Source organism: Bombina bombina, chromosome 8 (assembly GCF_027579735.1).
Source record: "Bombina bombina isolate aBomBom1 chromosome 8, aBomBom1.pri, whole genome shotgun sequence".
Taxonomy (NCBI): domain Eukaryota; kingdom Metazoa; phylum Chordata; class Amphibia; order Anura; family Bombinatoridae; genus Bombina; species Bombina bombina.
In genome coordinates, this window is record NC_069506.1 from 690,885 (window position 1) to 718,342 (window position 27,458).

Consider the following 27,458-nt stretch of genomic DNA (forward strand, 5'->3'; position numbering starts at 1 on the left):
TGCATTGTATCAACTAATTAATCTTTTAAACTCTTAACCCAATTCCCATAAGGGGTAACTTTCGTTGCATCTAATTCCTATCTCCCCAGTCTACTCTGTCTACGTTCTGCCTCAAGAAACATAAGGCTCCCATTGTGCTAGGAATCGATCTTTATTGTTAAGAAGGGCCGCCGTGGCATTTGCCATATTATAGTGGTATTCGATCTTCTGTTTAATATAACTGAATTTAGGGGGCTCTAGCTGTTTAATATAACTGAATTTAGGGGGCTCTAGCTTCCAGCATTGGGCTATACCCAGTCGCTTTACCGTACATATCATTGCTATTAGTTTTGAATACATTTTCGGTACATCCTCTACTGGAAAATGAAGTAACGCCTGTTCTGGGGTTAACACTATTTCTCTCTCGAATATCAGGCTTAGGAATTCTGAGGTTTGGTCCCATATTCTCTTAACTTTCTTGCATAACCACCATTCAAGTATATAGGAGCCCACTTCTCCGCAACCCCTATAACAAAGCCGAGCATTCACCTCCTCTGGTTTAGTAAATCTTGTCGGATACATATACCATTTATAGATCACCTTTATGTAGTTCTCTTTCAGTGTAGCATTAGGAGTGAAGGACAAACCCTTGTGAATATTTGCTATCCATGTTTCTGTTGGCCATGACTTATCTAATTATTTTTCCCACTTCAGCATCATGGGTGTCTTTTTATCCTTATCTACAACATTGAATAAGGGATACAATATAGATATTAGTCCTATTATTTTTGCTTAAGCATAAGGATTCAAATAAGGTATTACTATGAACCCTATCCTGTCCTATTATTTCCTGTATTCTGGACTTCAGCTGAAGATAGTGGAACCATACATTATGGTCTGGGTTACCTAGTTCCTCATATTGTTTCATGGTGATCATTTTACCATTTACAAGCCCATCCAAAATTCTATATAGTCCCTTATTTTCCCATTTCTTTTGGATCTGTATATCTATGATAGATGTAATTGTTATTAGAGGTGTCAACTGTGATCTTTCACTAGTTAAGGGGAATGTTCTGTTTAATTTATCCCATAGAAATGTAGTGTGATTGATTGAGATGTACTGTTTTACTTGTGGTGGCCTATCTGCTCTACTTGCCCACAATAGTCTATCCAAACAACTCATCTTCATAATGGACCCACTGTGCAATATTATTTGTTTTGTACCATTGTTTCGTCTGGGCCATTCTAGCAGAATAGAAATATGAAATTAGGTTTGGGAGCCCCATTCCTCCTCCAATCTTGTGTTTCATCATCAGAGTTTTGTTAATTCTTGCTCTTTTACCTTTCCAGATAAAATATAGTATATCCCTATGCATCTTATGTAAATCTGAGATCAGCACCGAAACTGGTAAGGATCTGCAATATTTATTCTTTTAATGAATCAGCAACCGAGAAACGTGCTACACGATATTCATTCTTTTAATGAATCAGCAACCGAGAAACGTGCTGCACGATATTTATTCTTTTAATGAATCAGCAACCGAGAAATGCACTAAGATATTCATTATTTTAATGAATCAGCAACCGAGAAAAACGCGTTGTGCGATATTCATTCTTTTAATGAATCAGCAACCGAGAAACGCACTGTGCAATATTAATTATTTTAATGAATCAGCAAGTGAGAAATGCACTAAGATATTCATTCTTTTAATGAATCAGCAACCAAGTAACGTGCTGTGTGATATTCATTTTTTTAATGAATCAGCAACCGAGAAACGTGCTGCACGATATTCATTCTTTTAATCAGCATCTGTGAAACGCACTGTGCGATATTCATTCTTTTAATGAATCAGCAACTGAGAAATGCGCTGTGTGATATTCATTCTTTAAATGAATAAGCAACCAAGTAACTTGCTGTGTGAGATTTATTCTTTTAATCAGCATCCATGAAACGCACTGTCCGACATTCATTCTTATAATGAATCAGCAACCGAGAAACGCACTGTGCGATATTCATTCTTTTAATGAATCAGCAACCAAGTAACGTGCTGTGCGATATTCATTCTTTTAATGAATCAGCAACCGAGAAACATGCTGTGCAATATTCATTCTTTTAATGAATTAGCAACTGAGAAATGCACTGTGAGATATTCATTAATTTAATCAGCAACTGTGAAACGCGCAGTGCAATATTAATTATTTTAATGAATCAGCAACCAAGTAACGTGCTGTGCGATATTCATTCTTTTAATGAATCAGCAACCGAGAAACATGCTGTGCAATATTCATTCTTTTAATGAATTAGTAACTGAGAAATGCACTGTGAGATATTCATTAATTTAATCAGCAACTGTGAAACGCGCAGTGCGATATTCATTCCTTTAATGAATCAGCAACCAAGTAACGTGCTGTTCGATATTCATTCTTTTAATGACTTAGCAACCGAGGAACATGATGTGCGATATTCATTCTTTTAATGAATTAGCAACTGAGAAATGCACTGTGAGATATTCATTAATTTAATCAGCAACTGTGAAACGCGCAGTGCGATATTCATTCTTTTAATGAATCAGCAACTGAGAAAAGCACTGTGCAATATTCATTATTTTAATAAATCATCTGAGAAAAACGCGTTGTGAAATATTCATTCTTTTAATGAATCCGCAACTGAGAAAAGCACTGTGCGATATTCATTATTTTAATAAATCATCAACCGAGAAAAACGTGTTGTGCAATATTCATCCTTTTAATGAATCAGCAACCGAGAAACACGCTGTGAGATATTAATTCATTAATCAGCAACCGTGAAACACGCTGTGCGATATTCAATCTTTTAATGACTCAGCAACCGAGAAACACGCTGAGATATCCATTCTTTTAATGAATCAGCAACCAAGTAATGTTCTGTGTGATATTAATTATTTTAATGAATCAGCAACCGAGAAACAAACTGTGAGATATCCATTATTTTAAGGAATCAGCAACCGAGAAACATGCTGTGAGATATTCATACTTTTATTGACTCAGCAACCGAGAAACACGCTGTGAGATATTAATTTGTTTAATCAGCAACCGTGAAACGCGCTGTGAGAAATTCATTCTTTTAATGAATCAGCAACCGAGAAACACGCTGTGAGATATAAATTCTTATAATGAATCAGCAACTGAGAAACGCGCTGTGAAATGTTAATTATTTTAATAAATAAGCAACCGAGAAATGAGCCGTGAGTTATTCATTCTTTTAATGAATCAGCAACCGACAAATACAATGTAAAATATAATTTTTTTTAAATAAATCAGCAACCGAGAACCGCGCTGTGAGGTATTTATATTTTTAATGAATCAGCAACCGAGAAACGTGCTGTGAGATTATTTTAATAAATCAGCAAACCGAGAAACACGTGTGATATTAATTATTTTAATGAATCAGCAACTGAGAAACACGCTGTGAAATATTATTTTAATAAATCAGCACCCGAGAAATATGTTGTGAGTTATTTATTCTTTTAATGAATCAGCAACCGAGAAACACGCTGTAAGCAACTGAGAAATGCACTGTGAGATATCCATTCTTTTAATGAATCAGCAACCGAGAAACACGCTGAGATTAATTATTTTAATAAAGCCGCAACTGAGAAACGCACTGTGAAATATTACTCATTTTAATAAATAAGCAACCGAGAAATGCGCCGTGAGTTATTTATTATTTTAATGAATCAGCTGTCAGGGTATCTGTGAGTAACATTAAATAATCTACAGATGTATCGTAGAATCTAATATTTCATTTTTTTTTTAGCTAAAACCTAATTTGATGTGAATTGGTCTCATAACAGACCAGCCCCATCCCACGTTTTTCCTGATTACAATACATCCAAATGAGAACAAAGGGAAAACATTTGGTCTCATTAGTTCAGGCAGTTATTTCAAAGAGATGTTCACTATATGGCTGCTGTGTTTAATGTTTGATTTCCTGACCTTTCTTCTATGAAATAAAAGGTTATCAGATAATGACCCATGTAAATAAACAGACATGGCTTGTCTGTTGGAAAAAATCTCTTTGAGGCTTAAGTATATGTGGAAGTTGATTACCCCTGCTGTGTTTGAATACACGAAGCTCAGACAGACGTCTCAAAGGGAAAATACCAATAGTTGTTTACCCCTGCTGTGTTGGATACACATCTGCACTGAGCCAAGCAGAAACACATATTGTATTGTAACTGAAATTCATTTTTAAAATACAAACTTGTATAATTTTCAATCTTGTATAAAGATGTATATGTCCATGGATCTGAGAAATGCATTTCAGGTTTGTAATAAATTTAATGGATACCATATTCTTATATTTTTCAGGCATCTAATTAGTACATATATAATTGGTGTTTTAAATAATATCATAAGTTTTATACACTCAGCAAGAGATATACAGATATTAAATATTTATATGGGATATTAATAAATATGAAACCACATCTGATTGCTGATCTCAAGGTATGTATGTGATATTAAGATGATAACTGAGACTGTAATTGAGTCCATGATGAAGGTATTATAATCCTTTTAAATCTTTCCATAGAACATATGGTTTTTAAACACATTTTAAGATATTATATTCATGCCTAGTCTTGAAATACTCAGAATAAAATTGTATTAAATGGCACTTTATGGTCCCAACTATATTAAAATTGTAAGTGGTTATTTAAAGGTTAGATAATTAAGCTGTTAGCAATATTAATAATGAGACTGCATTTCTGGTTGTTTGCTGCCCCCTAGGTGATTAAAACTGGAATGACAGCCAAACGAATTGACTGTTTAAAATATATGTTCCCAGTAGGCCAATCAAATGTTTCAGCTCGAAGGGCCAATCAATGCTCAGCTTCGTTAGGGCCAATCCAAAGACAAGCACCGTGGGGCGTAGCCAAAAAGGTTCACTGATGATTAGAATAAAAAAGGGTGGGGATTATCACATGATATAACCTCATCCAAAGGATAGAAGAGATCTCTTTGCTGAAATCTTGACTGATAACTTTGCTGCCATTTTGGAACATAATCACTTTAAGCAAAATCTGGGACTAACTTCCTGATCCATATTGCAATACCTTTCTTCATATGAGGTGACCTGAATCTATTTGAAAAAGCTAGAATATTAAATTGGCTCATGTGGTAATGTATGACAAGGACTATAATTTGATATTTTAAAGCAAATACATTAATTATTGTTTCAGTCTAATTGAAGCTGGTAAATTTAAAGAGCACAATTTGTATTTTAAGCTCATGTTCATAGTCTTATATAGTTTAACTAGTCATATTTAGTGTTAAGTAATTTATATTTGCAACTATGTATATTTTAGAACGTGCCTTATTGTAGATAAAAATAATTTATTTGCTAGATAGGGTTTTACACTCCAGATTTATAAGTCAGTCATTATAGTGAACTCTTTCAGAACTGTACATAAACTGGCTATTGTGATTAAATCCCTGGTAGTTATTAATTAAGCATAGTAAGTTGCTAATTCATATTGGACACTGAACTAGAATTATTGGTTAATAACAGAAGATTCTAATATTTTATTATGGTATTTTAATGCGATTATTGAGAATAAGGTAAATTGTAAAGGTATATTTTTATGATCTTTGTATAGAATATTATAACAGCATAAGTTATATCATTTGATTCATAATCTGGTTTCTATAAATATAATTCAATGTGTTTATAACTTTAACTTATAGTAAAGAATTTAGGAATAAATATTGATTTTAATTGTTTCGTATATGCATTTTAATTGGGGGCTATTTTAAAGAATAATTATTAAATAAATTGTATCATAACCCGGCCATATACTGACATATGATCTGGAGGCACCGCTAGACGATTATTAAATTTATTACATTGATATAATATATTTGTAGTAAATTGAGATTTAAAAAAAAAAAAAAAAAATTATTAAAATATTTTTTTTTGAAAAATTGATTAATTTTTCATATTTTAAAATGAATATTAATATTTTTGAAAATATTTTATTTTTCTTCTTATTGGTCAAAATTGTATTAGCGTTTTAATTTAACCAAATACTAAGCCAATAAAATTATGTCTGTCACTAGAAGTGAATCAATTGAATCTATATATAGTGTTGACATTTGTTTCCCAAAATTACTCCTCACTCAGGGCGATGTTCTTAAGATGGACATTATAGGACACATTAAAAAGAGGTGTAATATTGCGGGTGATTTAAATGATTATATGCTTGCAATTAAGGCTAAAAATATTGCTATTGATGGAAAGTGGAATGAAAAAAGTGAATTGTTTCAAAAATTATTCAAAATGAATAAATGCTAAAATTCTAACAAGCAAGATGAGTTAATACTAAAGTCTTGGCCCCTTGTAATATGCATTATTGACGAAATGTCCCTCCTCTTTATAGAAAAGGAATTGCAAATTCAGGGGCTAGAAGATAGAATTTGCTCATTATGCAGATGCGAAGAGAATTTAAATATAGCCGAAAATAAAATTGATGAGTTTGCCCAAAACATGGCCACCTTACAAAAATATAACCAGAGTTTAGTAGCTCAGATAGAAGATTTGCATAAGGAACTCGCACAAAGCCAAAGAGAGTTAAGTGGTTTAAAAAAGCTGTATCATCATAATGAAAACCCCTTTATTAGCAATGAGGATAATGCAGATAATTCTAAATCCTTTAAAGAATTGATCAGAAATGAACTGCAGAAATTTAGGGAAGAATTTAAGCAAAGGACCCCTATTGGGTCAGAAATACACTTCCCAAATAGACAGTAACCTCATGTTATAAATTCAGGGAACTGCTACACCTCAGATGAGGGGGGAAGCTCTAGTAGTGAATCATAGGGCGGAGTAAGCTACCCAAATAGCCCACGTAGTACTAATGTACGTAGGGGGTCTAGCCATAGTAAATATAGGGCAGATAGGGGGTACTCTAGCCCTAAAAATAAGATCCCTAGGAGAGCCCAAGATACGTCTAATAAGGTATATGACACCCCTAAAATAATTACTTTCTTAAAGGATGCAGTATCTAATTTTCCAAAAACAGAACCACTTCTATAATTGACCATTTAGAGAACTATGAAAATGCTTTATCCATAATGAATGTTACTAGTGAGCAGTCAAAAATTGAATTTCTGTCCTGGGTATTTAAGGGTAAATATCACAAAATCTGCTTCACTAAAGGATATGAATATTCATTCCTGGAGTGAAACGAAAAATCAGTGCAAAAAGGAATTTGGGAAATATCGCACCAAAACCGCAGCGACAATAGCTGTATCTGGTTTAAAATGTGGCAAAAATCAAAGCCCTATAGAATTCCTTTCTGTACTGAAAAGTGCGTACAGTATGGCCGAAGACTACCCCATATTTGAAAGCTCAGAATTTGTAAATTTATTTTTAAAATTAATTTAGCTAGAGAACTGGCTGATCAAAGAGAGTACAAAGTTATACTCTATTCAGCAGTCCGGTGAACAGGGGGTTAAAAGGGAACCAAAACCCAGTCCCAAAATTGTGGCAGAAACTAGGGTGTCACCTAGCCCACTAAATTTGGAGTCTAACAAGAAAACTTATGCGGAAGTGGCCCTAGAAAACAGGCCTTCCCCACAAAGTTTTAACTCTGCCCCTTCCCCATCATGGGTCGAGGTGCAGAGAGAATATACTCAAAATGGGGGGCATACCCAAACAAATAGTTATCCCCAAAGAGATGAAAACCCACAAGGTTATCGGTATCCCGGTAAAATAATTCCCAAAAGTGGCAAAAATACTCTGAGGGTAACCAGACACCCCAAGTAAATAGTGCTCCCCAAGACATTAACACTGAACAAGTTGAAACCCAAAGACAACCACGTCAAAATAGGAATAATAGCTATAATTCTAAGGGATCCCAATGATCCAGGAATCAGCACCCTGGGACATCAAAAAATCGGTCCATGGGTAAAGATAGCTTGTCCATTCAAGTAGCCTAACTCAGTACACAAGTAAGCCAATTATGTACACTATTTACTAATATGAGTCAAGCTCTGACGGCTCAGCACCATAATGATCCTTTTTTAGGGGTACAGCCAGCGGCCAGCAGTGGGCCACAGGCACAGTCATATATACTACAGTATTACCTGAAATAGAGGGGAGAGATATACCAAATAAAATGATAAATGTCAATAATGGTACTAATCATGTTCTCTCCCTACAGACCGGAAACGGAAGAATTAGTGGTGATGGCGAGCAACCTCAACCTGGAAGCTCTAACAAATCTCTTCCTTTGCAGTATTCTCTTAATCTTATTTCCACAGATGCAGTACACAGGAACCCGGCCAGCCCTATTATAGAGGAGGGGGGCAGTAAGAATGAGAATTATTCTGCATCAGGTAACATGGCGGTTTCAGGTAACTTGTGGCGAAGCACACAGATATGTGACAATTTTATGTGTTAAATGGTAGAAACTGCAGGGAGATATTATGTATTAGCTGAGCTCCAGGATTCAGTCTCCAACACTATCATGGGGTTAATTGATATTGGATCTCAGGCAACTATTTTATCCCACAGGTATTACACACAGCTAACTAAGCTGACACCCCACCAGCCTAAACTAAAAGAATTTGATGGTTCATTAATAGGTGTTGGGGGTGACTCTCTAAAAGTTTACGGTACTGCATGGTTAAAACTAAGGCTGGGGAACAGGGTAATAAGACACCCTGTCATTATAGTGAATCTGCTGATCTTTTAATTATTGGTAGTGATCTCCTGAAGCGATTATGCACCATAATTTATTGCATAAATAATGTAATTTGGTCACAAGTGAAAAGACCTATTAATTATGAGTGGTCCGGTATATCTTGCACCCGACATAACTGTCACGTGGTGGAAGAGAAGCCAGATGCTGTGGAGATTCATTTCAGGAATGACTCTATACCTGAAATCACTATCCTACAAATAGATGATCTGACTCCCTTACGTGGCTCTGATGGTAATACTTTTAAAATTTCGCCTGGAAAGATAACAAATATTTCCTTAGATGGCGATGTATTAACCATATACCTCCACAAGGGGGACCCTAAATCCCCTAAAAGGGGAGATCATTCGCAATTCCTCGTAGAAATTGATAAGGTTAAGGATGATCTATTTATCCCTATGCAAGTGCATGACCTTGGAAAAACCAAGTATGCTAAATTGAACTTAAAACAGAAAGCTAGCTACATAAGCGAAGGCTTATTAGCGCAGATAGCTGAACCTAAAGGGATTGAATACCTTTCTCCCCAAGACCACTGTGTCCATGGCCTGGATGACAGGTTTGAAAGCTATAATATCACTGCTAAATGTTTATTATCTATCTCTATAGGTAATAAATCAGCTAAGCACCTGTTTTTAGTTTTAAATACTCACTTACATAGATATGCCATACAAAATTGAATACACAAAGCTCAGACAGACGTCTCAAAGGGAAAATAGCAAGAGTTGATTACCCCTGCTGTGTTGGATACACATCTGCACTGAGCCAAGCAGAAACACATATTGTATTGTAACTGAAATTCATTTTTAAAATACAAACTTGTATCATTTTCAATCTTGTATAAAGATGTATATGTCCATGGATCTGAGAAATGCATTTCAGGTTTGTAATAAATTTAATGGATAACATATTCTTATATTTTTCAGGCATCTAATAAGTACATATATAATTGGTGTTTTAAATAATATCATATGTTTTATACACTCAGCAAGAGATACACAGATATGAAATATTTATATGGGATAGTAATAAATATGAAATCACATCTTATTGCTTATCTCAAGGTATGTATGTGATATTAAGATGATAACTGAGAAAGTAATTGAGTCCATGATGAAGGTATTATAATCCTTTTAAATCTTTCCATAGAAAATATGTTTTTTAAACACATTTTAAGATATTATATTCATACCTAGTCTTGAAATACTCAGAATAAAATTGTATTAAAGGACCAGTCAACACATTAGATTTGCATAATCAACAAATCCAAGATAACAAGACAATGCTCAACAAATCCAAGATAACAAGACAATGCAATAGCACTTAGTCTGAACTTCAAATGAGTAGTAGATTTTTTTATAACAAATTTCAAAGTTATGTATATTTTCACTCCCCTTGTACCATGTGGTAGCAATCAGCCAATCCCAAATGCATATACGTATAGTCTGTGAATTCTTGCACATGCTCAGTAGGATCTGGTGACTCAAAAATTGTAAATATAAAAGACTGTGCACATTTTTTTTTAATGGAAGTAAATTGGAAAGTTGTTTAAAATGACATGCTGTATCTGAATCATGAAAATTTAATTTAACCTGAGTGTCCCTTTAAATGGCAATTTATGGCCCCATCTATATTAAAAGTGTAAGTGATGGATACTGGAAATTTAAGTATTTGATAAACATTTTAAAGGTTAGATAATTAAGCTGTTAGCAATATTGATAATGAGACTGCATTTCTGGTTGTTTGCTGCCCCCTAGGGGATTAAAACTGGAATGAGAGTCAAACAAATTGACTGTTTAAAACATATGTTCCCAGTAGGCCACTCAAATGTTTCAGCTCGAAGGGCCAATCAATGCTCAGCTACGTTAGGGCCAATCCAAAGACAAGCACCGTGGGGCGTAGCCAAAAAGGTTCACTGATGATTAGAATAAAAAAGGTGGGGATGAAGTAGCGACTGTGGAAGGTCGCATCTTCTTAGAGCTCCTGCTGATCACCTAACAACCCGCCGGTGTAGGGTACTCTTTACAGCGATACAGCAACTCAAACGATCAGCACTACTGGTTTAGTGGATTGGTAAATAAGAACCGGATTATTCCCTGTATTTTTGACGCTGGGGAATAAGAGCGGACAATAAAGGCCTGGAGCGGCAGCTCAGGACAGGCAGCGCTACCTCCCTCGGATTCCCGAGGGTAACTGTCAGGACTGGACATAATAATTAAGAGAACTATCTCACATCTTGTTAACATTTCGGAACAGTAGGGATCTTCCTAATATAAGTAAACCTGCAACTATCAAGAATTTTATCACTGCGCAACAAATATGGCCGCTGTGAAGGAAGTTAACTCTCTGACCCGTATTGACTACTTCTTGGAGAAATTGGAACATCGCTTACTGGGTCTTATGCAAAGGGCTCCCTGGGATTTTTTGATGCAATCACACAAGACATACCTTAGCTCAGAGAGCAGCATGAAAGGCAGTGAGATGACAGCTGGGGGGGACGGAGCCGTGGTTAAGAGCGCTCCCGCGGCTCCCCCTCCTCAAAGCAAAGGAGAATCCAAAGTTGGCTCAGGGCTGCCCTTGCGGGTAGCAGCTCAGAAAAAGCTTTCCCGGCAAATCAATCAGCCGCAAGCGTCTGATAAGCATAAGAAGAGCCTGGTCCGCAAAGCACCTTTCAGAGATGAACCACCATTTAAAAACAACTGCAGTGACAGAGTGAGTAGCGATGCAGTCCCTTATTGGATCAAGAAGCCCAACACTTTAATCCAAACTGCCCCATGTATATTCAGACAGGATTCAGAAGCACCTCTTGATTGGGGATGTAGTGTTGGATCCAGGTTTGATATAGCCATCAATTACATGTCACCCTCCATGGCAATAACTTTACCTTGGCAGATGGACATACCTTTTCATACCGATAGAGAAGTCCCTAATAGACAGTATATATTGCAGTATTGGGACAAACTAAAACCAGCCTGAAAAAGTACGGGCATTTACAACTACTGTTGCATTTTGTTCGTTTAAAACTGCTTTAACCCTGTTTATGTTTAGATGATAGTGTTTGTAATGGCTGTTGTCGTTCTAAGATTTATTATAAATAACCATAAGTATATTTTTGCTGGAGCATGATATAAGTAAGCCTTAGAACTACCTATGATTTTAGGTCATGATGGAGGCATAGGGAATGCATACACACCCTTTATAATCTCTGTGTGTCCCCTGTGGGGTTTGGTGGGGGGCCCCTGGGGTGACATAATATACAACTTAAGAAGGGTTTAATGATATAAGAGCTGCCTCAGTTCAAAGCAAGAGAAAAAAGGGGACAGCAATATCAGTGTCCCTCTCGCGGGCTGGGTCCGCTGTGGGGCGCTTAATTATCAACTATTACTATCAACATGAGCTGTGCCTTAGAGGAAAGCTATATGGGCCATATCATGTATAACTGATATTAGCCTAAGGCTTGACACTTAATAACCTGCTGAAAGCGCATGCATATAAATACCAAGGCTCCATGCGGTAAATTATTCAACGTTAGGAAATGGGTTTTGTGAAGGTTTGCCTCTTAATATATTGTTCTGAAGTTCTATATTAAGACTACAAAAATAGTCATTTTTCTTTGTGAGTTATGTGTAAATATTACATACAGTCCTGACCGTAGCACCTGTATAAATATTTACCAGAAATGTGTTGTCTCACAATGTCTTTAAATATGGTGCTTGGTGCTATATGTAAATGTTTTATATTTAATAATCTCCCTGAATGTTTTTTAAGCATAAGAACTGGCCCAAGAGCGGCCTCTATCTTAGTTATAGGGGGCTAATGAAAGAGCTCGGTGAATATTGTTGATTAACCATAGTCAAATTTGCTATAAATGTTTGATGGGTTTGTACATTACATTTAAGATACATGATTGTATATATATATGTTTGAGTCATGACAATTTGTAACATTCAACAATCTATTTTCTGCACAACAACTATATGATTTGTAATCTCTTTTGACTTTAATAAAGCTCTTTTGAAAATTTAAAAAAAAAAAAAAAAAGGTGGGGATTATCACCTCATGCAAAATGATAGAAGAGATCTCTTTGGCCTAGATTTGGAGTTTTGTCGGTAACGACCCACGTAGCTAACGCCGGCTTTTTTCTGGCCGCACCATAAAAATAACTCTGGTATTGAGAGTCCACATAAAGGCTGCGTTAGGCTCCAAAAAAGGAGCGTAGAGCATATTTAACGCAGCTTCAACTCTCGATACCAGAGTTGCTTACGCAAGCGGCCAGCCTCAAAAACGTGCTTGTGCACGATTCCCCCATAGGAAACAATGGAGCTGTTTGAGCTGAAAAAAAAACCTAACACCTGCAAAAAAGCCGCATTCAGCTTCTAACGCAGCCCCATTGTTTGCTATGCGGAAACACTTCCTACGTCTGCACCTAACACTCTAACATGTACCCCGAGTCTAAACACCCCTAACCTTACACTTATTAACCCCTATTCTGCCGCCCCCGCTATCGCTGACCCCTGCATATTATTATTAACCCCTAATCTGCCGCTCCGTAAACCGCCGCTACTTACATTATCCCTATGTACCCCTAATCTGCTGCCCTAACATCGCCGACCCATATATTATATTTATTAACCCCTAATCTGCCCCCCACAACGTCGCCTCCACCTGCCTACACTTATTAACCCCTAATCTGCCGACCGGACCGCACCGCTATTATTATAAAGTTATTAACCCCTAATCCGCCTCACTAACCCTATAATAAATAGTATTAACCCCTAATCTGTCCTCCCTAACATCGACGACACCTAACTTCAAACATTAACCCCTAATCTGCCGACTGGAGCTCACCGCTATTCTAATAAATGTATTAACCCCTAAAGCTAAGTCTAACCCTAACACTAACACCCCCCTAAGTTAAATATAATTTAAATCTAACGAAATTAATTAACTCTTATTAAATAAATTATTCCTATTTAAAGCTAAATACTTACCTGTAAAATAAATCCTAATATAGCTACAATATAAATTATAATTATATTATAGCTATTTTAGGATTTATATTTATTTTACAGGTAACTTTGTATTTATTTTAACCAGGTACAATAGCTATTAAATAGTTAAGAACTATTTAATAGCTAAAATAGTTAAAATAATTACAAAATTACCTGTAAAATAAATCCTAACCTAAGTTACAATTAAACCTAACACTACACTATCAATAAATTAATTAAATAAACTACCTACAATTACCTACAATTAACCTAACACTACACTATCAATAAATTAATTAAATACAATTCCTACAAATAAATACAATTAAATAAACTTGCTAAAGTACAAAAAATAAAAAAGAACTAAGTTACAAAAAATAAAAAAATATTTACAAACATAAGAAAAATATTACAACAATTTTAAACTAATTACACCTACTCTAAGCCCCCTAATAAAATAACAAAGCCCCCCAAAATAAAAAAATGCCCTACCCTATTCTAAATTACTAAAGTTCAAAGCTCTTTTACCTTACCAGCCCTGAACAGGGCCCTTTGCGGGGCATGCCCCAAGAAGTTCAGCTCTTTTGCCTGTAAAAAAAAACATACAATACCCAAGCCCCCCAACATTACAACCCACCACCCACATACCCCTAATCTAACCCAAACCCCCCTTAAATAAACCTAACACTAAGCCCCTGAAGATCTTCCTACCTTGTCTTCACCTCACCGGGTTCACCGATCTGTCCAGAAGAGCTCCTCCGATGTCCTGATCCAAGCCCAAGCGGGGGGCTGAAGAGGTCCATGATCCGGCTGAAGTCTTCATCCAAGCGGGGCAGAAGAGGTCTTCCATCCGATTGAAGTCTTCATCCAAGCGGCATCCATCCGGAGCGGAGCGGCAGCATCCTGAAGACCTCCGACGCGGAACATCCATCCTGGCCGACGACTGAACGACGAATGACGGTTCCTTTAAATGACGTCATCCAAGATGGCGTCCCTCGAATTCCGATTGGCTGATAGGATTCTATCAGCCAATCGGAATTAAGCTAGGAATATTCTGATTGGCTGATGGAATCAGCCAATCAGAATCAAGTTCAATCCGATTGGCTGATCCAATCAGCCAATCAGATTGAGCTCGCATTCTATTGGCTGTTCCGATCAGCCAATAGAATGTGAGCTCAATCTGATTGGCTGATCGGATCAGCCAATCGGATTGAACTTGATTCTGATTGGCTGACTCCATCAGCCAATCAGAATATTCCTACCTTAATTCCGATTGGCTGATAGAATCCTATCAGCCAATCAGAATTCGAGGGACGCCATCTTGGATGACGTCATTTAAAGGAACCGTCATTCGTCGTTCAGTCGTCGGCCAGGATGGATGTTCCGCGTCGGAGGTCTTCAGGATGCTGCCGCTCCGCTCCGGATGGATGCCGCTTGGATGAAGACTTCAATCGGATGGAAGACCTCTTCTGCCCCGCTTGGATGAAGACTTCAGCCGGATCATGGACCTCTTCAGCCCCCCGCTTGGGCTTGGATCAGGACATCAGAGGAGCTCTTCTGGACAGATCGGTGAACCCGGTGAGGTGAAGACAAGGTAGGAAGATCTTCAGGGGCTTAGTGTTAGGTTTATTTAAGGGGGTTTGGGTTAGATTAGGGGTATGTGGGTGGTGGGTTGTAATGTTGGGGGCCTTGGTATTGTATGTTTTTTTTTACAGGCAAAAGAGCTGAACTTCTTGGGGCATGCCCCGCAAAGGGCCCTGTTCAGGGCTGGTAAGGCAAAAGAGCTTTGAACTTTAGTAATTTAGAATAGGGTAGGGCATTTTTTTATTTTGGGGGGCTTTGTTATTTTATTAGGGGGCTTAGAGTAGGTGTAATTAGTTTAAAATTGTTGTAATATTTTTCTTATGTTTGTAAATATTTTTTTATTTTTTGTAACTTAGTTCTTTTTTATTTTTTGTACTTTAGCAAGTTTATTTAATTGTATTTATTTGTAGGAATTGTATTTAATTCATTTATTGATAGTGTAGTGTTAGGTTAATTGTAGGTAATTGTAGGTAGTTTATTTAATTAATTTATTGATAGTGTAGTGTTAGGTTTAATTGTAACTTAGGTTAGGATTTATTTTACAGGTAATTTTGTAATTATTTTAACTATTTTAGCTATTAAATAGTTCTTAACTATTTAATAGCTATTGTACCTGGTTAAAATAAATACAAAGTTACCTGTAAAATAAATATAAATCCTAAAATAGCTATAATATAATTATAATTTATATTGTAGCTATATTAGGATTTATTTTACAGGTAAGTATTTAGCTTTAAATAGGAATAATTTATTTAATAAGAGTTAATTTATTTCGTTAGATTTAAATTATATTTAATTTAGGGGGGTGTTAGTGTTAGACTTAGCTTTAGGGGTTAATACATTTATTAGAATAGCGGTGAGCTCCAGTCGGCAGATTAGGGGTTAATGTTTGAAGTTAGGTGTCGGCGATGTTAGGGAGGGCAGATTAGGGGTTAATACTATTTATTATAGGGTTAGTGAGGCGGATTAGGGGTTAATAACTTTATAATAATAGCGGTGCGGTCCGGTCGGCAGATTAGGGTTTAATAGGTGTAGGTAGCTGGCGGCGACGTTGTGGGGGGCAGGTTAGGGGTTAATAAATATAATACAGGGGTCGGCGGTGTTAGGGGCAGCAGATTAGGGGTACATAAGGATAACGTAGGTGGCGGTCGGCAGATTAGGGGTTAAAAAAATTTAATCGAGTGGCGGCGATGTGGGGGGACCTCGGTTTAGGGGTACATAGGTAGTTTATGGGTGTTAGTGTACTTTAGAGTACAGTAGTTAAGAGCTTTATAAACCGGCGTTAGCCCAGAAAGCTCTTAACTACTGACTTTTTTCCTGCGGCTGGAGTTTTGTCGTTAGATGTCTAACGCTCACTTGAGACACGACTCTAAATACCGGAGTTAGAAAAATCCCATTGAAAAGATAGGATACGCAATTTACGTAAGGGGATCTGCGGCATGGAAAAGTCGCGGCTGAAAAGTGAGCATTAGACCCTTTTTTGAGTGACTCCAAATACCGGAGGTAGCCTAAAACCAGCGTTAGGAGCCTCTAACGCTGGTTTTCACGGCTAGCGCCAAACTCCAAATCTAGTCCTTTGTTTGCTGAAATCTTGACTGATAACTTTGCTGCCATTTTGGGACACAGTCACTTTAAGCAAAATCTGGGACTAACTTCCTGATCCATTTTGCAATACCTTTCTTCGTATGAGGTTACCTGAATCTATTTGAAAACGCTGGAATATAAATTAATTCATGTTGTAATGTATGACAAGGACTATAATTTGATATTTTAAAGTAAATACATTCATTGTTTTTTCAGTCTAATTGAAGCTGGTAAATTTAAAGAGCATGATTCCTATTATAAGCTCATGTTCATAGTCTTATATAGTTTAACTAGTCATATTTAGTGTTAAGTAATTTATATTTGCAACTATATATATTTTAGCACTTGCCTTACTGTAGATAAAAATAATTTATTTGCTAGACAGGGTTTTACACTCCAGATTTATAAGTCAGTCATTATAGTGAACTCTTTAAGAACTGTACATAAACTGGTTATTGTGATTAAATCCCTGGTAGTTATTAATTAAGCATAGTAAGTTGGTAATCCATATTGGACACTGAACTAGAATTATTGGTTAATAACAGAAGATTCTAATACTTTATTGTGGTATTTTAATGCAAATATTGTAAGGTAAATTGTAAAGGTATATTTCTCTTGTATGATGTATCGATTCCACGGATTCATCCTTACTTGTGGGATATTCTCCTCCCCTACAGGAAGTGGCAAAGAGAGCACCCACAGCAGAGCTGCTTATATAGCTCCCCCCTTAGCTCCACCCCCAGTCATTCTCTTTGCCTACTCTAAGTAACTAGGAAGTGCAGAGCGAGTGTGGTGACAAAAATGTTAGTTTTTTATTTCTCAAGCAAAAGTTTGTTATTTTAAATGGTGCCGGTGTGTACTATTTACTCTTTGGCAGAAAAAGAGATGAAGATTTCTGCAAGGAGGATTATGATCTTAGCCCTTTGTAACTAAGATCCACTGCTGTTCTCACAAGGGCTGAAGAGTACAGGAAAACTTCAGTTGGGGGAACGGTTTGCATGCTAAGCTGCATATGAGGTAAGTACAGTCTATGTTTTTCTAGACAGACTGTGTTTATTCTAGAAAAGGCTGGCAATATCCCCATGGGGAAAGGGTAAGCTGTATTCAGACACTTGGATAGGAATTTCAGCTTGCTTGAAGGGCTCATTTGTTACTGGTGACACTGTTAGGAAAAACGTTTTTTGTTTGTTCAGTAAATGATGCAATTATAACGTTTTTTGAAGGGACTGAAGGGGTCATTGTGGCTTGTGTTAGGGTTTTTTAACCCACATGGTTAATTAAGGGACACTCAGGTGTTTTTCTAATAGGCCTCAAAACATAGAGTGAGGTGGGAGGGGCCTATTTTCGCGCCTCAGTTGCGTAGTTTCTTTTCTTTAAGAGTCATCCAACTGCTTTTCTAGAGGTTCCTGCTGTGTTTGAGGGTTGTAAAGGAGGTTTTTTCCCCACAAATCGTTCTGAAGGGCAGGTAGGCGCCACAGCAGAGCTGTGGTAAGGTGCTGAAAGTCTTTTTTTACCGGTTTTTACGTTTTTTCAATCCAGTTTTGCCATTAAGGGGTTAATTGTTTATTTGCATAGTTGTGCAAAGTTACTATGGCTGTAAGATACTACTGTAAAAATTTTGTTAAGTTTACTGCTTTTTTACATTGTTTTGCATAACTTGTGCAGCTTTTTTTCTCTTAAAGGCACAGTACCATTTTATTTCTAAGTATTATTTACTTTGATTACAGTGTTTTCCAAGCTTGCTTGTTACATTACTAGCCTGTTTAACATGTCTGATACCATGGAAAATCCTTGTTCAATATGTTTGGAAGCCATTGTGGAACCCCCTCTTAGAATGTGTCCCAAATGTACTGATATGTCTATAAATTATAAAGAACATATATTAGCACTTAAAAATAGAGCAGTAGATGATTCTCAGTCAGAAGTAAATGAAGGTTCGCCATCAAGCTCTCCCCAAGTGTCACAACCAGTAACGCCCGCACAAGTGACGCCAAGTACCTTTAGTGCGTCACATTCATTTACTTTACAAGACATGGCCACAGTTATGCATACGTACCTTTAGTGCGTCACATTCATTTACTTTACAAGACATGGCCACAGTTATGCATACAACCCTCACTGAGGTTTTATCCAAACTGCCTGGTTTACAAGGAAAGCGGGACAGCTCTGGGTTAAGGAAAAATGCTGAGCTGTCTCACGCTTTAGTAGCCGTTTCTGATATGCCCTCACAATGCTCTGAAGGGGCGGGGGATTTGTTATCTGAGGGAGAAATTTCTGATTCAGGAAAGACGCTTCCTCAGACAGATTCTGATATGACGGCCTTTAAATTTAAGCTTGAACACCTCCGCTTATTGCTTAGGGAGGTATTAGCAACTCTAGATGATTGTGACCCTATAGTGGTCCCAGAGAAATTGTGTAAAATGGATAGATACTTAGAGGTTCCTGTTTACACTGATGTTTTTCCAGTCCCTAAGAGGATTGTGAATATTATTGCTAAGGAGTGGGATAGACCAGGTATTCCGTTCACTCCCCCTCCTGTTTTTAAGAAAATGTTTCCCATATCTGATACCATAAGGGACTCATGGCAGACAGTTCCTAAGGTGGAGGGAGCTATTTCTACTCTGTCTAAGCGTACAACTATACCTATCAAGGACAGTTGTGCTTTCAAAGATTCTATGGATAAAAAATTAGAGGGTCTCCTGAAGAAAAGTTTTGTTCATCAAGGTTTTTCTCTCCAACCTATTGCGTGCATTGTTCCTGTAACAACTGCAGCTGCTTTCTGGTTTGAGGCTCTAGAAGAGGGTCTTCAAATGGAGACTCCATTAGAGGAAATTATGGACAGAATTAAGGCAGTTAAGTTGGCTAATTCTTTTATTACAGATGCCGCTTTTCAACTGGCTAAATTAGCGGCAAAGAATTCAGGTTTTGCCATTTTAGCACGCAGGGCGTTATGGCTTAAGTCCTGGTCTGCTGATGTGTCATCTAAATCTAAACTTTTGAACATTCCTTTCAAAGGTAAGACCCTATTCGGGCCTGAACTGAAGGAGATTATTTCAGACATCACTGGAGGGAAAGGTCATGCCTTCCCTCAGGATAGATTAAATAAGATGAGGGCCAAACAAAATAATTTTCGTTCCTTTCGGAACTTTAAGAGTGGTCCCGCTTCAGCTTCCTCTGCTACAAAGCAAGAGGGGAATTTTGCCCAATCCAAGTCAGTCTGGAGACCTAACCAGGCTTGGAACAAGGGTAAACAGGCCAAGAAGCCTGCAGCTGCCTCTAAGACAGCATGAAGGGGTACCGGGACCGGATCTAGTAGGGGGCAGACTCTCTCTCTTCGCTCAGGCTTTGTCGAGAGATGTTCAGGATCCCTGGGCTTTAGAAATTGTGTCCCAGGGATATCTTCTGGAATTCAAGGGCTCCCTTCCAAGGGGGAGATTTCACATTTCTCGATTGTCTGTAAACCAGACAAAGAGAGAGGCGTTCTTACGCTGTGTAGAAGACCTACATACCAAGGGAGGAACAGGGGCTAGGGTTTTATTCAAACCTGTTTGTGGTTCCCAAGAAAGAGGGAACTTTCAGACCAATCTTGGATCTCAAAATTCTAAACAAGTTCCTCAAAGTTCCATCATTCAAGATGGAGACTATTCTGACTATTCTACCTCTGATCCAGGAGGGTCAATATATGACTACCGTGGACTTAAAGGATGCGTATCTACACATCCCTATTCACAGAGATCATCATCAATTCCTCAGATTCGCCTTTCTAAACAGGCATTACCAGTTTGTGGCCCTTCCTTTCGGGTTGGCCACGGCTCCCAGAATTTTCACAAAAGTGCTAGGGTCCCTTCTGGCGGTTCTACGGCCACGGGGCATAGCAGTGGCGCCTTATCTAGACGGCATCTTAATTCAGGCGTCGACTTTCCAGCTAGCCAAGTCTCACACAGACATCGTGTTGGCTTTTCTGACATCTCAAGGGTGGAAGGTGAACATAAAAAAAGAGTTCTCTCTTCCCTCTTACAAGAGTTTCCTTCCTAGGGACTCTGATAGACTCGGTAGAAATGAAAATATTTCTGACGGAGGTCAGAAAGTTAAAGCTCTTATCCACTTGCCGAGCTCTTCATTCCATTCCTCGGCCATCAGTGGCTCAGTGTATGGAGGTAATCGGACTCATGGTAGCGGCAATGGACATAGTTCCTTTTGCCTGTCTACACCTCAGACCACTGCAACTATGCATGCTCAAACAGTGGAATGGGGATTATGTAGACTTATCTCCTCAACTGCATCTGGACCAGGAGACCAGAGATTCTCTTCTCTGGTGGTTGTCTCAGGACCACCTGTCTCAGGAAATGTGCTTTCGAAGGCCAGAGCGGCTCATTGTAACGACAGATGCCAGCCTGCTAGGCTGGGGTGCAGTTTGGAACTCCCTAAAAGCACAGGGCTTATGGTCTCGGGAGGAATCTCTCCTCCCGATAAACATTTTAGAACTGAGAGCAATTTTCAATGCGCTTCAGGCGTGGCCTCAGCTTGCTGCGGCCAAATTCATCAGGTTTCAGTCGGACAACATCACGACTGTAGCTTATATCAATCATCAGGGAGGAACAAGGAGTTCTCTAGTGATGATGGAGGTAACCAAAATAATCAGGTGGGCAGAGGATCACTTTTGCAATCTTTCAGCAATCCACATCCCAGGAGTAGAGAACTGGGAGGCGGATTTTCTAAGTCGTCAGACTCTTCATCCGGGGGAGTGGGAACTCCATCCGGAGGTATTCGCCCAGCTGATTCAGCTATAGGGCACACCAGAATTGGATATGATGGCGTCTCGTCAGAATGCCAAACTTCCTCGTTACGGGTCCAGGTCCCGGGATCCCAAGGCGGTACTGATAGATGCTCTAGCAGTGCCTTGGTCCTTCAATCTGGCTTATGTTTTTCCACCGCTTCCTCTCCTCCCATGTCTGGTTGCCAGAATCAAGCAGGAGAGAGCTTCGGTAATTCTGATAGCTCCTGCGTGGTCACGCAGGACTTGGTATGCAGACCTAGTGGACATGTCCTCGGTTCCACCGCGGACTCTGCCAATGAGGTGGGACCTTCTAATTCAAGGCCCGTTCACGCATCCAAATCTAATTTCTCTGCGTCTGACTGCTTGGAGATTGAACGCATGATTTTATCAAAGCATGGTTTCTCCGAATCGGTCATTGATACCCTGATTCAGGCTAGAAAGCCTGTCACCAGGAAGATTTATCATAAGATTTGGCGTAAATATCTTTATTGGTGTGAATCCAAAGGTTACTCGTGGAGTAAGATTAGGATTCCTAGAATATTGTCTTTTCTCCAAGAAGGTTTGGAGAAGGGGTTATCTGCTAGTTCTCTTAAAGGTCAAATATCTGCTTTGTCTATTCTATTTCATAAACATCTGGCAGATGTCCCAGACGTTAAAGCATTTAGTCAGGCTTTGGTCAGAATCAAGCCTGTATTTAAACCTGTTGCTCCGCCATGGAGCCTAAACTTAGTTCTTAAAGTTCTTCAAGGGGTTCCGTTTGAACCTATGCATTCCATAGATATTAAGCTTCTATCTTGGAAAGTTTTGTTTTTAGTAGCTATCTCTTTGGCTCGAAGAGTTTCTGAGCTATCTGCTTTACAATGTGATTCCCCTTACCTTGTTTTCCATGCAGATAAGGTGGTTTTACGTACCAAACCTGGATTTCTTCCTAAGGTTGTTTCTAATAAGAATATCAATCAAGAGATTGTGGCTCCTTCTTTGTGTCCTAATCCTTCATCTAAGAAGGAACGTCTGTTACACAATCTTGATGTGATTCGTGCTTTAAAATTCTACAAGCAGTGGTGCCTTCCGTTTAAGGTCCCTGTCTTGTCCCTCCCTTCAGCCGTGTCCTAAAGCTTTGGTATTGGTATCCCACAAGTAAGGATGAATCCGTGGACTCGATACATCTTACAAGAGAAAACATAATTTATGCTTACCTGATAAATTTATTTCTCTTGTGATGTATTGAGTCCACGGCCCGCCCTGTTTTTTAAGACAGGCATATATATTTTTATTTTTAAACTTTCAGTCACCACTGCACCCTATGGTTTCTCTTTTTTCTTCCTAGCCTTCGGTCGAATGACTGAGGGGTGGAGCTAAGGGGGGAGCTATATAGGCAACTCTGCTGTGGGTGCTCTCTTTGCCACTTCCTGTAGGGGAGGAGAATATCCCACAAGTAAGGATGAATCCATGGACTTGATACATCATAAAAGAAATAAATTTATCAGGTAAGCATAAATTATGTTTTTTATGATCTTTGTATTAATTCATAATCTGGTTTCTATAAATATAATTCAATGTGTTTATAACTTTAACTTATTGTAAAGAATTTAGGAATAAATATTGATTTTAATTGTTTTACATATGCATTTTAATTGGGTCTATTTTAAAGAATAATTTTTAAATAAATTGTATCATAACCCGGCCATATACTGACACAGCAACCAACAAATGCAATGTAAAATATAGATTTTTTTAATAAATCAGCAACCGAGAAACACGCTGTGATATATTAATTATTTTAATAAATCAGCAACCGAGAAATGCGCTGTGAGTTATTCATTATTTTAATGAATGAGCAACCGACAAATGCAATGTAAAATATATTTTTTTTAAATAAATCAGCAACCCAGAAACGCGCTGTGAGGTATTCATTCTTTCAATAAATCAGCAACCGAGAAACACGCTGTGAGATATTTATATTTTTAATGAATCAGCAACTGAGAAACGCGCTGTGAGATATTATTTTAATAAATCAGCAACCGAGAAACACGCTGTGAGATATTAATTATTTGAATGAATCAGCAACTGAGAAACACGCTGTGAAATATTAATTATTTTAATAAATCAGCAACCGAGAAATGTGCTGTGAGTTATTCATTCTTTTAATGAATCAGCAACTGAGAAATACGCTGTAAAATATCAATTCTTTTAATGAATAAGCAACTGAGAAATGCACTGTGAGATATCTATTCTTTTAATGAATCAGCAACCGAGAAACACGCTGTGAGATTATTTTAATGAATCAGCAACTGAGAAACGCGCTGTGAAATATTAATTATTTTAATAAATAAGCAACCGAGAAATGCGGCGTGAGTTATTCATTCTTTTAATGAATCAGCAACCGACAAATGCAATGTAAAATATAATTTTTTTAATAAATCAGCAACCCGAGAAACGCGCTGTGAGGTATTCATTCTTTCAATAAATCAGCAACCGAGAAACACGCTGTGAGATATTATTTTAATAAATCAGCAACCGAGAAATGCATTGAGTTATTCATTATTTTAATGAATCAGCAACCGACAAATGCAATGTAAAATATATATTTTTTAAATGAATCAGCAACCAAGAAACGCACTGTGAGGTATTCATTCTTTCAATAGATCAGCAACCGAGAATCACACTGAGATATTTTAATAAATCAGCAAACAAGAAACACGCGGTGAGATATTCATTCTTTTAATAAATCAGCAACCAAGAAACATGCTGTGAGATATTTTTTTAATAAATCAGCAACAAACACACTGTGAGATATTCATTCTTTTAATAAATCAGCAACCGAGAAACACGCTGTGAGATATTAATCTTTTTAATAAATCAACAACCGAGAAACACGTTGTGAGATATAATCTTTTTTTAATAAATCAGCAACCGAGAAATGCACTGTGAGATATTCATTCTTTTAATAAATCAGCAACCGAGTAAAGTGTTGTGTGATATTCATTTTTTTTTTTATAAATCAGCAACCGAGTAAGGTGCTGTGTGATATTCATTTTTTTTTATAAATCAGCAACCAAGTAAGGTGCTGTGTGATATTCATTTTTTTTTTTATAAATCAGCAACCGAGTAAGGTGCTGTGTGATATTCATTTTTTTTTTTTTATAAATCAGCAATCCTAACATCTGACACCTCATAACTTTCTAATGCAATTTTTGTAATGCTTTTTATCAGACAGTGTTATCATTAGTGTAACTGTACTGTTAAATGTATATTTGATGTGTTTTGTACAACTACTTTGTCATGCGTTAAAGCTAACCAGAGCTCTGAAGTTGCGCTAACCCAACACACGTTAAATTTGACTGCACTCAAGCAAACGTGTTCACTTTTAACTCCTAATATGCATGCTATTTCCGCTGTGCGTAAAGAGCCATAAAATACCCCTTATCGCCCAAGAGCAACAGTTAGCGTGTCACTGGCAATCTAGCCTATAATGTAGTGATATTATCTGCTTCAGACTCCGATACTGCAGCCGGATAAATGTGCCCACATTTACTATTAACTATAAAGTAAACATTACTAATAGGATACAAGACAGTTGTATGGTGAGCTAGCTGGTGGCATTGTCAGAACATTTGTGTGAATTGAATCTTGCGAGTCCAATGGCTGGATAATACAAGATGATCTGGTCTTTAAGCTTTATTTGATACATCTTATTAATTATTAATGCTTGTTTATACATCCTGGGATTTGTACACTTATTAAGAGGGAGTTTTTGGGTCAGTGAATATCAGTACAAGAACCAATACAAAGAGCAAGTCACCTACCCAGTGAGCTGAGGGTGCGGTAATTCTCCAGCATCACTTCCTTATAAAGCGACTTTTGTTCATCATTTAACGTGTCCCATTCGTCCTCCGAGAAGTAAACCGCAACTTCATCAAACGCCATCTGTTCCTAAAACAGTCAGAAAGTCTGAGTTGTCTATTTAGCACTTCATTTTGGTTCTATTAATAAACAACCACTCAACACCGCTTGTCACACACAGCACCTTATGGCTGTGTCTCTGTATTTCCATGGCTAATCCTCCTTACCGATGTAGCCAGAGCGGGGACATCTGAGATTTTACAGGAAATACCCCCGGTCATCTTTGTACTGGTCAAATATAAGTCGTCAGACATGTCAGCAAGTGATGCGCAAACTGAGCGGCTCAGCCTAAACACAGAGAAGATACAATTTGTACTATAGGTCACCACACACAAACACTGGTGACATCTCATGCCAAGACTTCTGTACTTTACGCTATGGTTAAAGTGAATGTAAATTTTGATGCAAAAGTGCCCGGTTTTTAAAAATTTGATTAAAAACAGGGGCACTTTAATTCATCAAAATTTACATTTCACTCGTGTTGTGAAAAAATACTTACCTTGACAGCCGCTCCAGCTTCCTCCAACCGTCACAAAGCCTCTTCCTGGGTCTAAAATGAGGAATCAGGCTTCCTCCAATCACGGCGTGATTGGAGGATGACCCATCCATTATTTGACGTCAGAAATGGCTTGTGATGACCGGGGGAAGCTGGAGTGGATGATAAATCCAAGTTTTTTCTTTTATGACTCAGATAGAGAGCAACTTTCTAATGTACTCCTATTATCAAGTTTTCTTTGCTCTCTTGCTATCTTTATTTAAAAATAAGGAATGTAAGCTTAGGAGCTAGACCATTTTTATCCCTATACCTTACAATCCCTATTCCGACAAGTACAACTTACGGCACAAATGGTGCTTGGGCTGTTAATGCAATTAGTTTTTTCTATAATGATGGTCCCTGTCTCTCAAAGAGCTGTAGGCCATGTCTTTTTCATCCAGTGAGTCCCTCCCAATGACTACACAAGTATTCCTACTGCTAGCAAAAGAAATGGCTTGTCAGTATAATACCCAGCATTCCCCTCTCACTGCACTGTCATTATAATACCCAGCATCCCCTATCACTGAACTGTCAGTATAATACCCAGCATCCCCTATCACTGAACCGTCAGTATAATACCCAGCATTCCCCTCTCACTGCACTGTCATTATAATACCCAGCATCCCCTATCACTGAACTGTCAGTATAATACCCAGCATCCCCTATCACTGAACTGTCAGTATAATACCCAGCATTCCCCTCTCACTGCACTGTCAGTATAATACCCAGCATTCCCCTCTCACTGCACTGTCAGTATAATACCCAGCATTCCCCTCTCACTGCACTGTCAGTATAATACCCAGCATCCTCCTCTCACTGCACTGTCAGTATAATACCCAGCATCCCCTATCACTGAACTGTCAGTATAATACCCAGCATCCCCTATCACTGAACTGTCAGTATAATACCCAGCATTCCCCTCTCACTGCACTGTCAGTATAATACCCAGCATCCCCTATCACTGAACTGTCAGTATAATACCCAGCATCCCCTATCACTGAACTGTCAGTATAATACCCAGCATCCCCTATCACTGCACTGTCAGTATAATACCCAGCATCCCCCTCTCACTGCACTGTCAGTATAATACCCAGCATCCCCCTCTCAGTGCACTGTCAGTATATTACCCAGCATCCCCCTCTCAGTGCACTGTCAGTATAATACCCAACATTCCCCTCTCACTGCACTGTTATTATATTACCCAGCATTCCCCTCTCACTGCACTGTTATTATATTACCCAGCATCCCCCTCTCACTGCACTGTCATTATGTTACCCAGCATCCCCCGCTCACTGCACTGTTATTATATTACCCAGCATTCCCCTCTCACTGCACTGTCAGTATAATACCCAGCATCCCACTCT

General features: G+C 38.0%; 1 protein-coding gene across 4 annotated transcripts in view; it reads right to left on the minus strand.

Moving 5' to 3' along the window:
- Window positions 1-27,458, minus strand: part of LOC128638243 (gastrula zinc finger protein XlCGF26.1-like) — a 61,269-nt gene that overhangs the window by 17,537 nt on the left and 16,274 nt on the right. For 2 of the 4 annotated variants that reach the window (XM_053690098.1, XM_053690097.1), the window contains exons 2-3: window positions 25,727-25,847; window positions 25,463-25,589 (exon numbers count right to left, since the gene is read on the minus strand). In XM_053690098.1, the coding sequence (XP_053546073.1) occupies window positions 25,463-25,589; window positions 25,727-25,847 (248 nt within the window). Of the gene's footprint in view, window positions 1-25,462; window positions 25,590-25,683; window positions 26,176-27,458 lie in introns of those variants that run through there. The other 2 variants (XM_053690099.1, XM_053690096.1) reach the window with 2 other exon arrangements.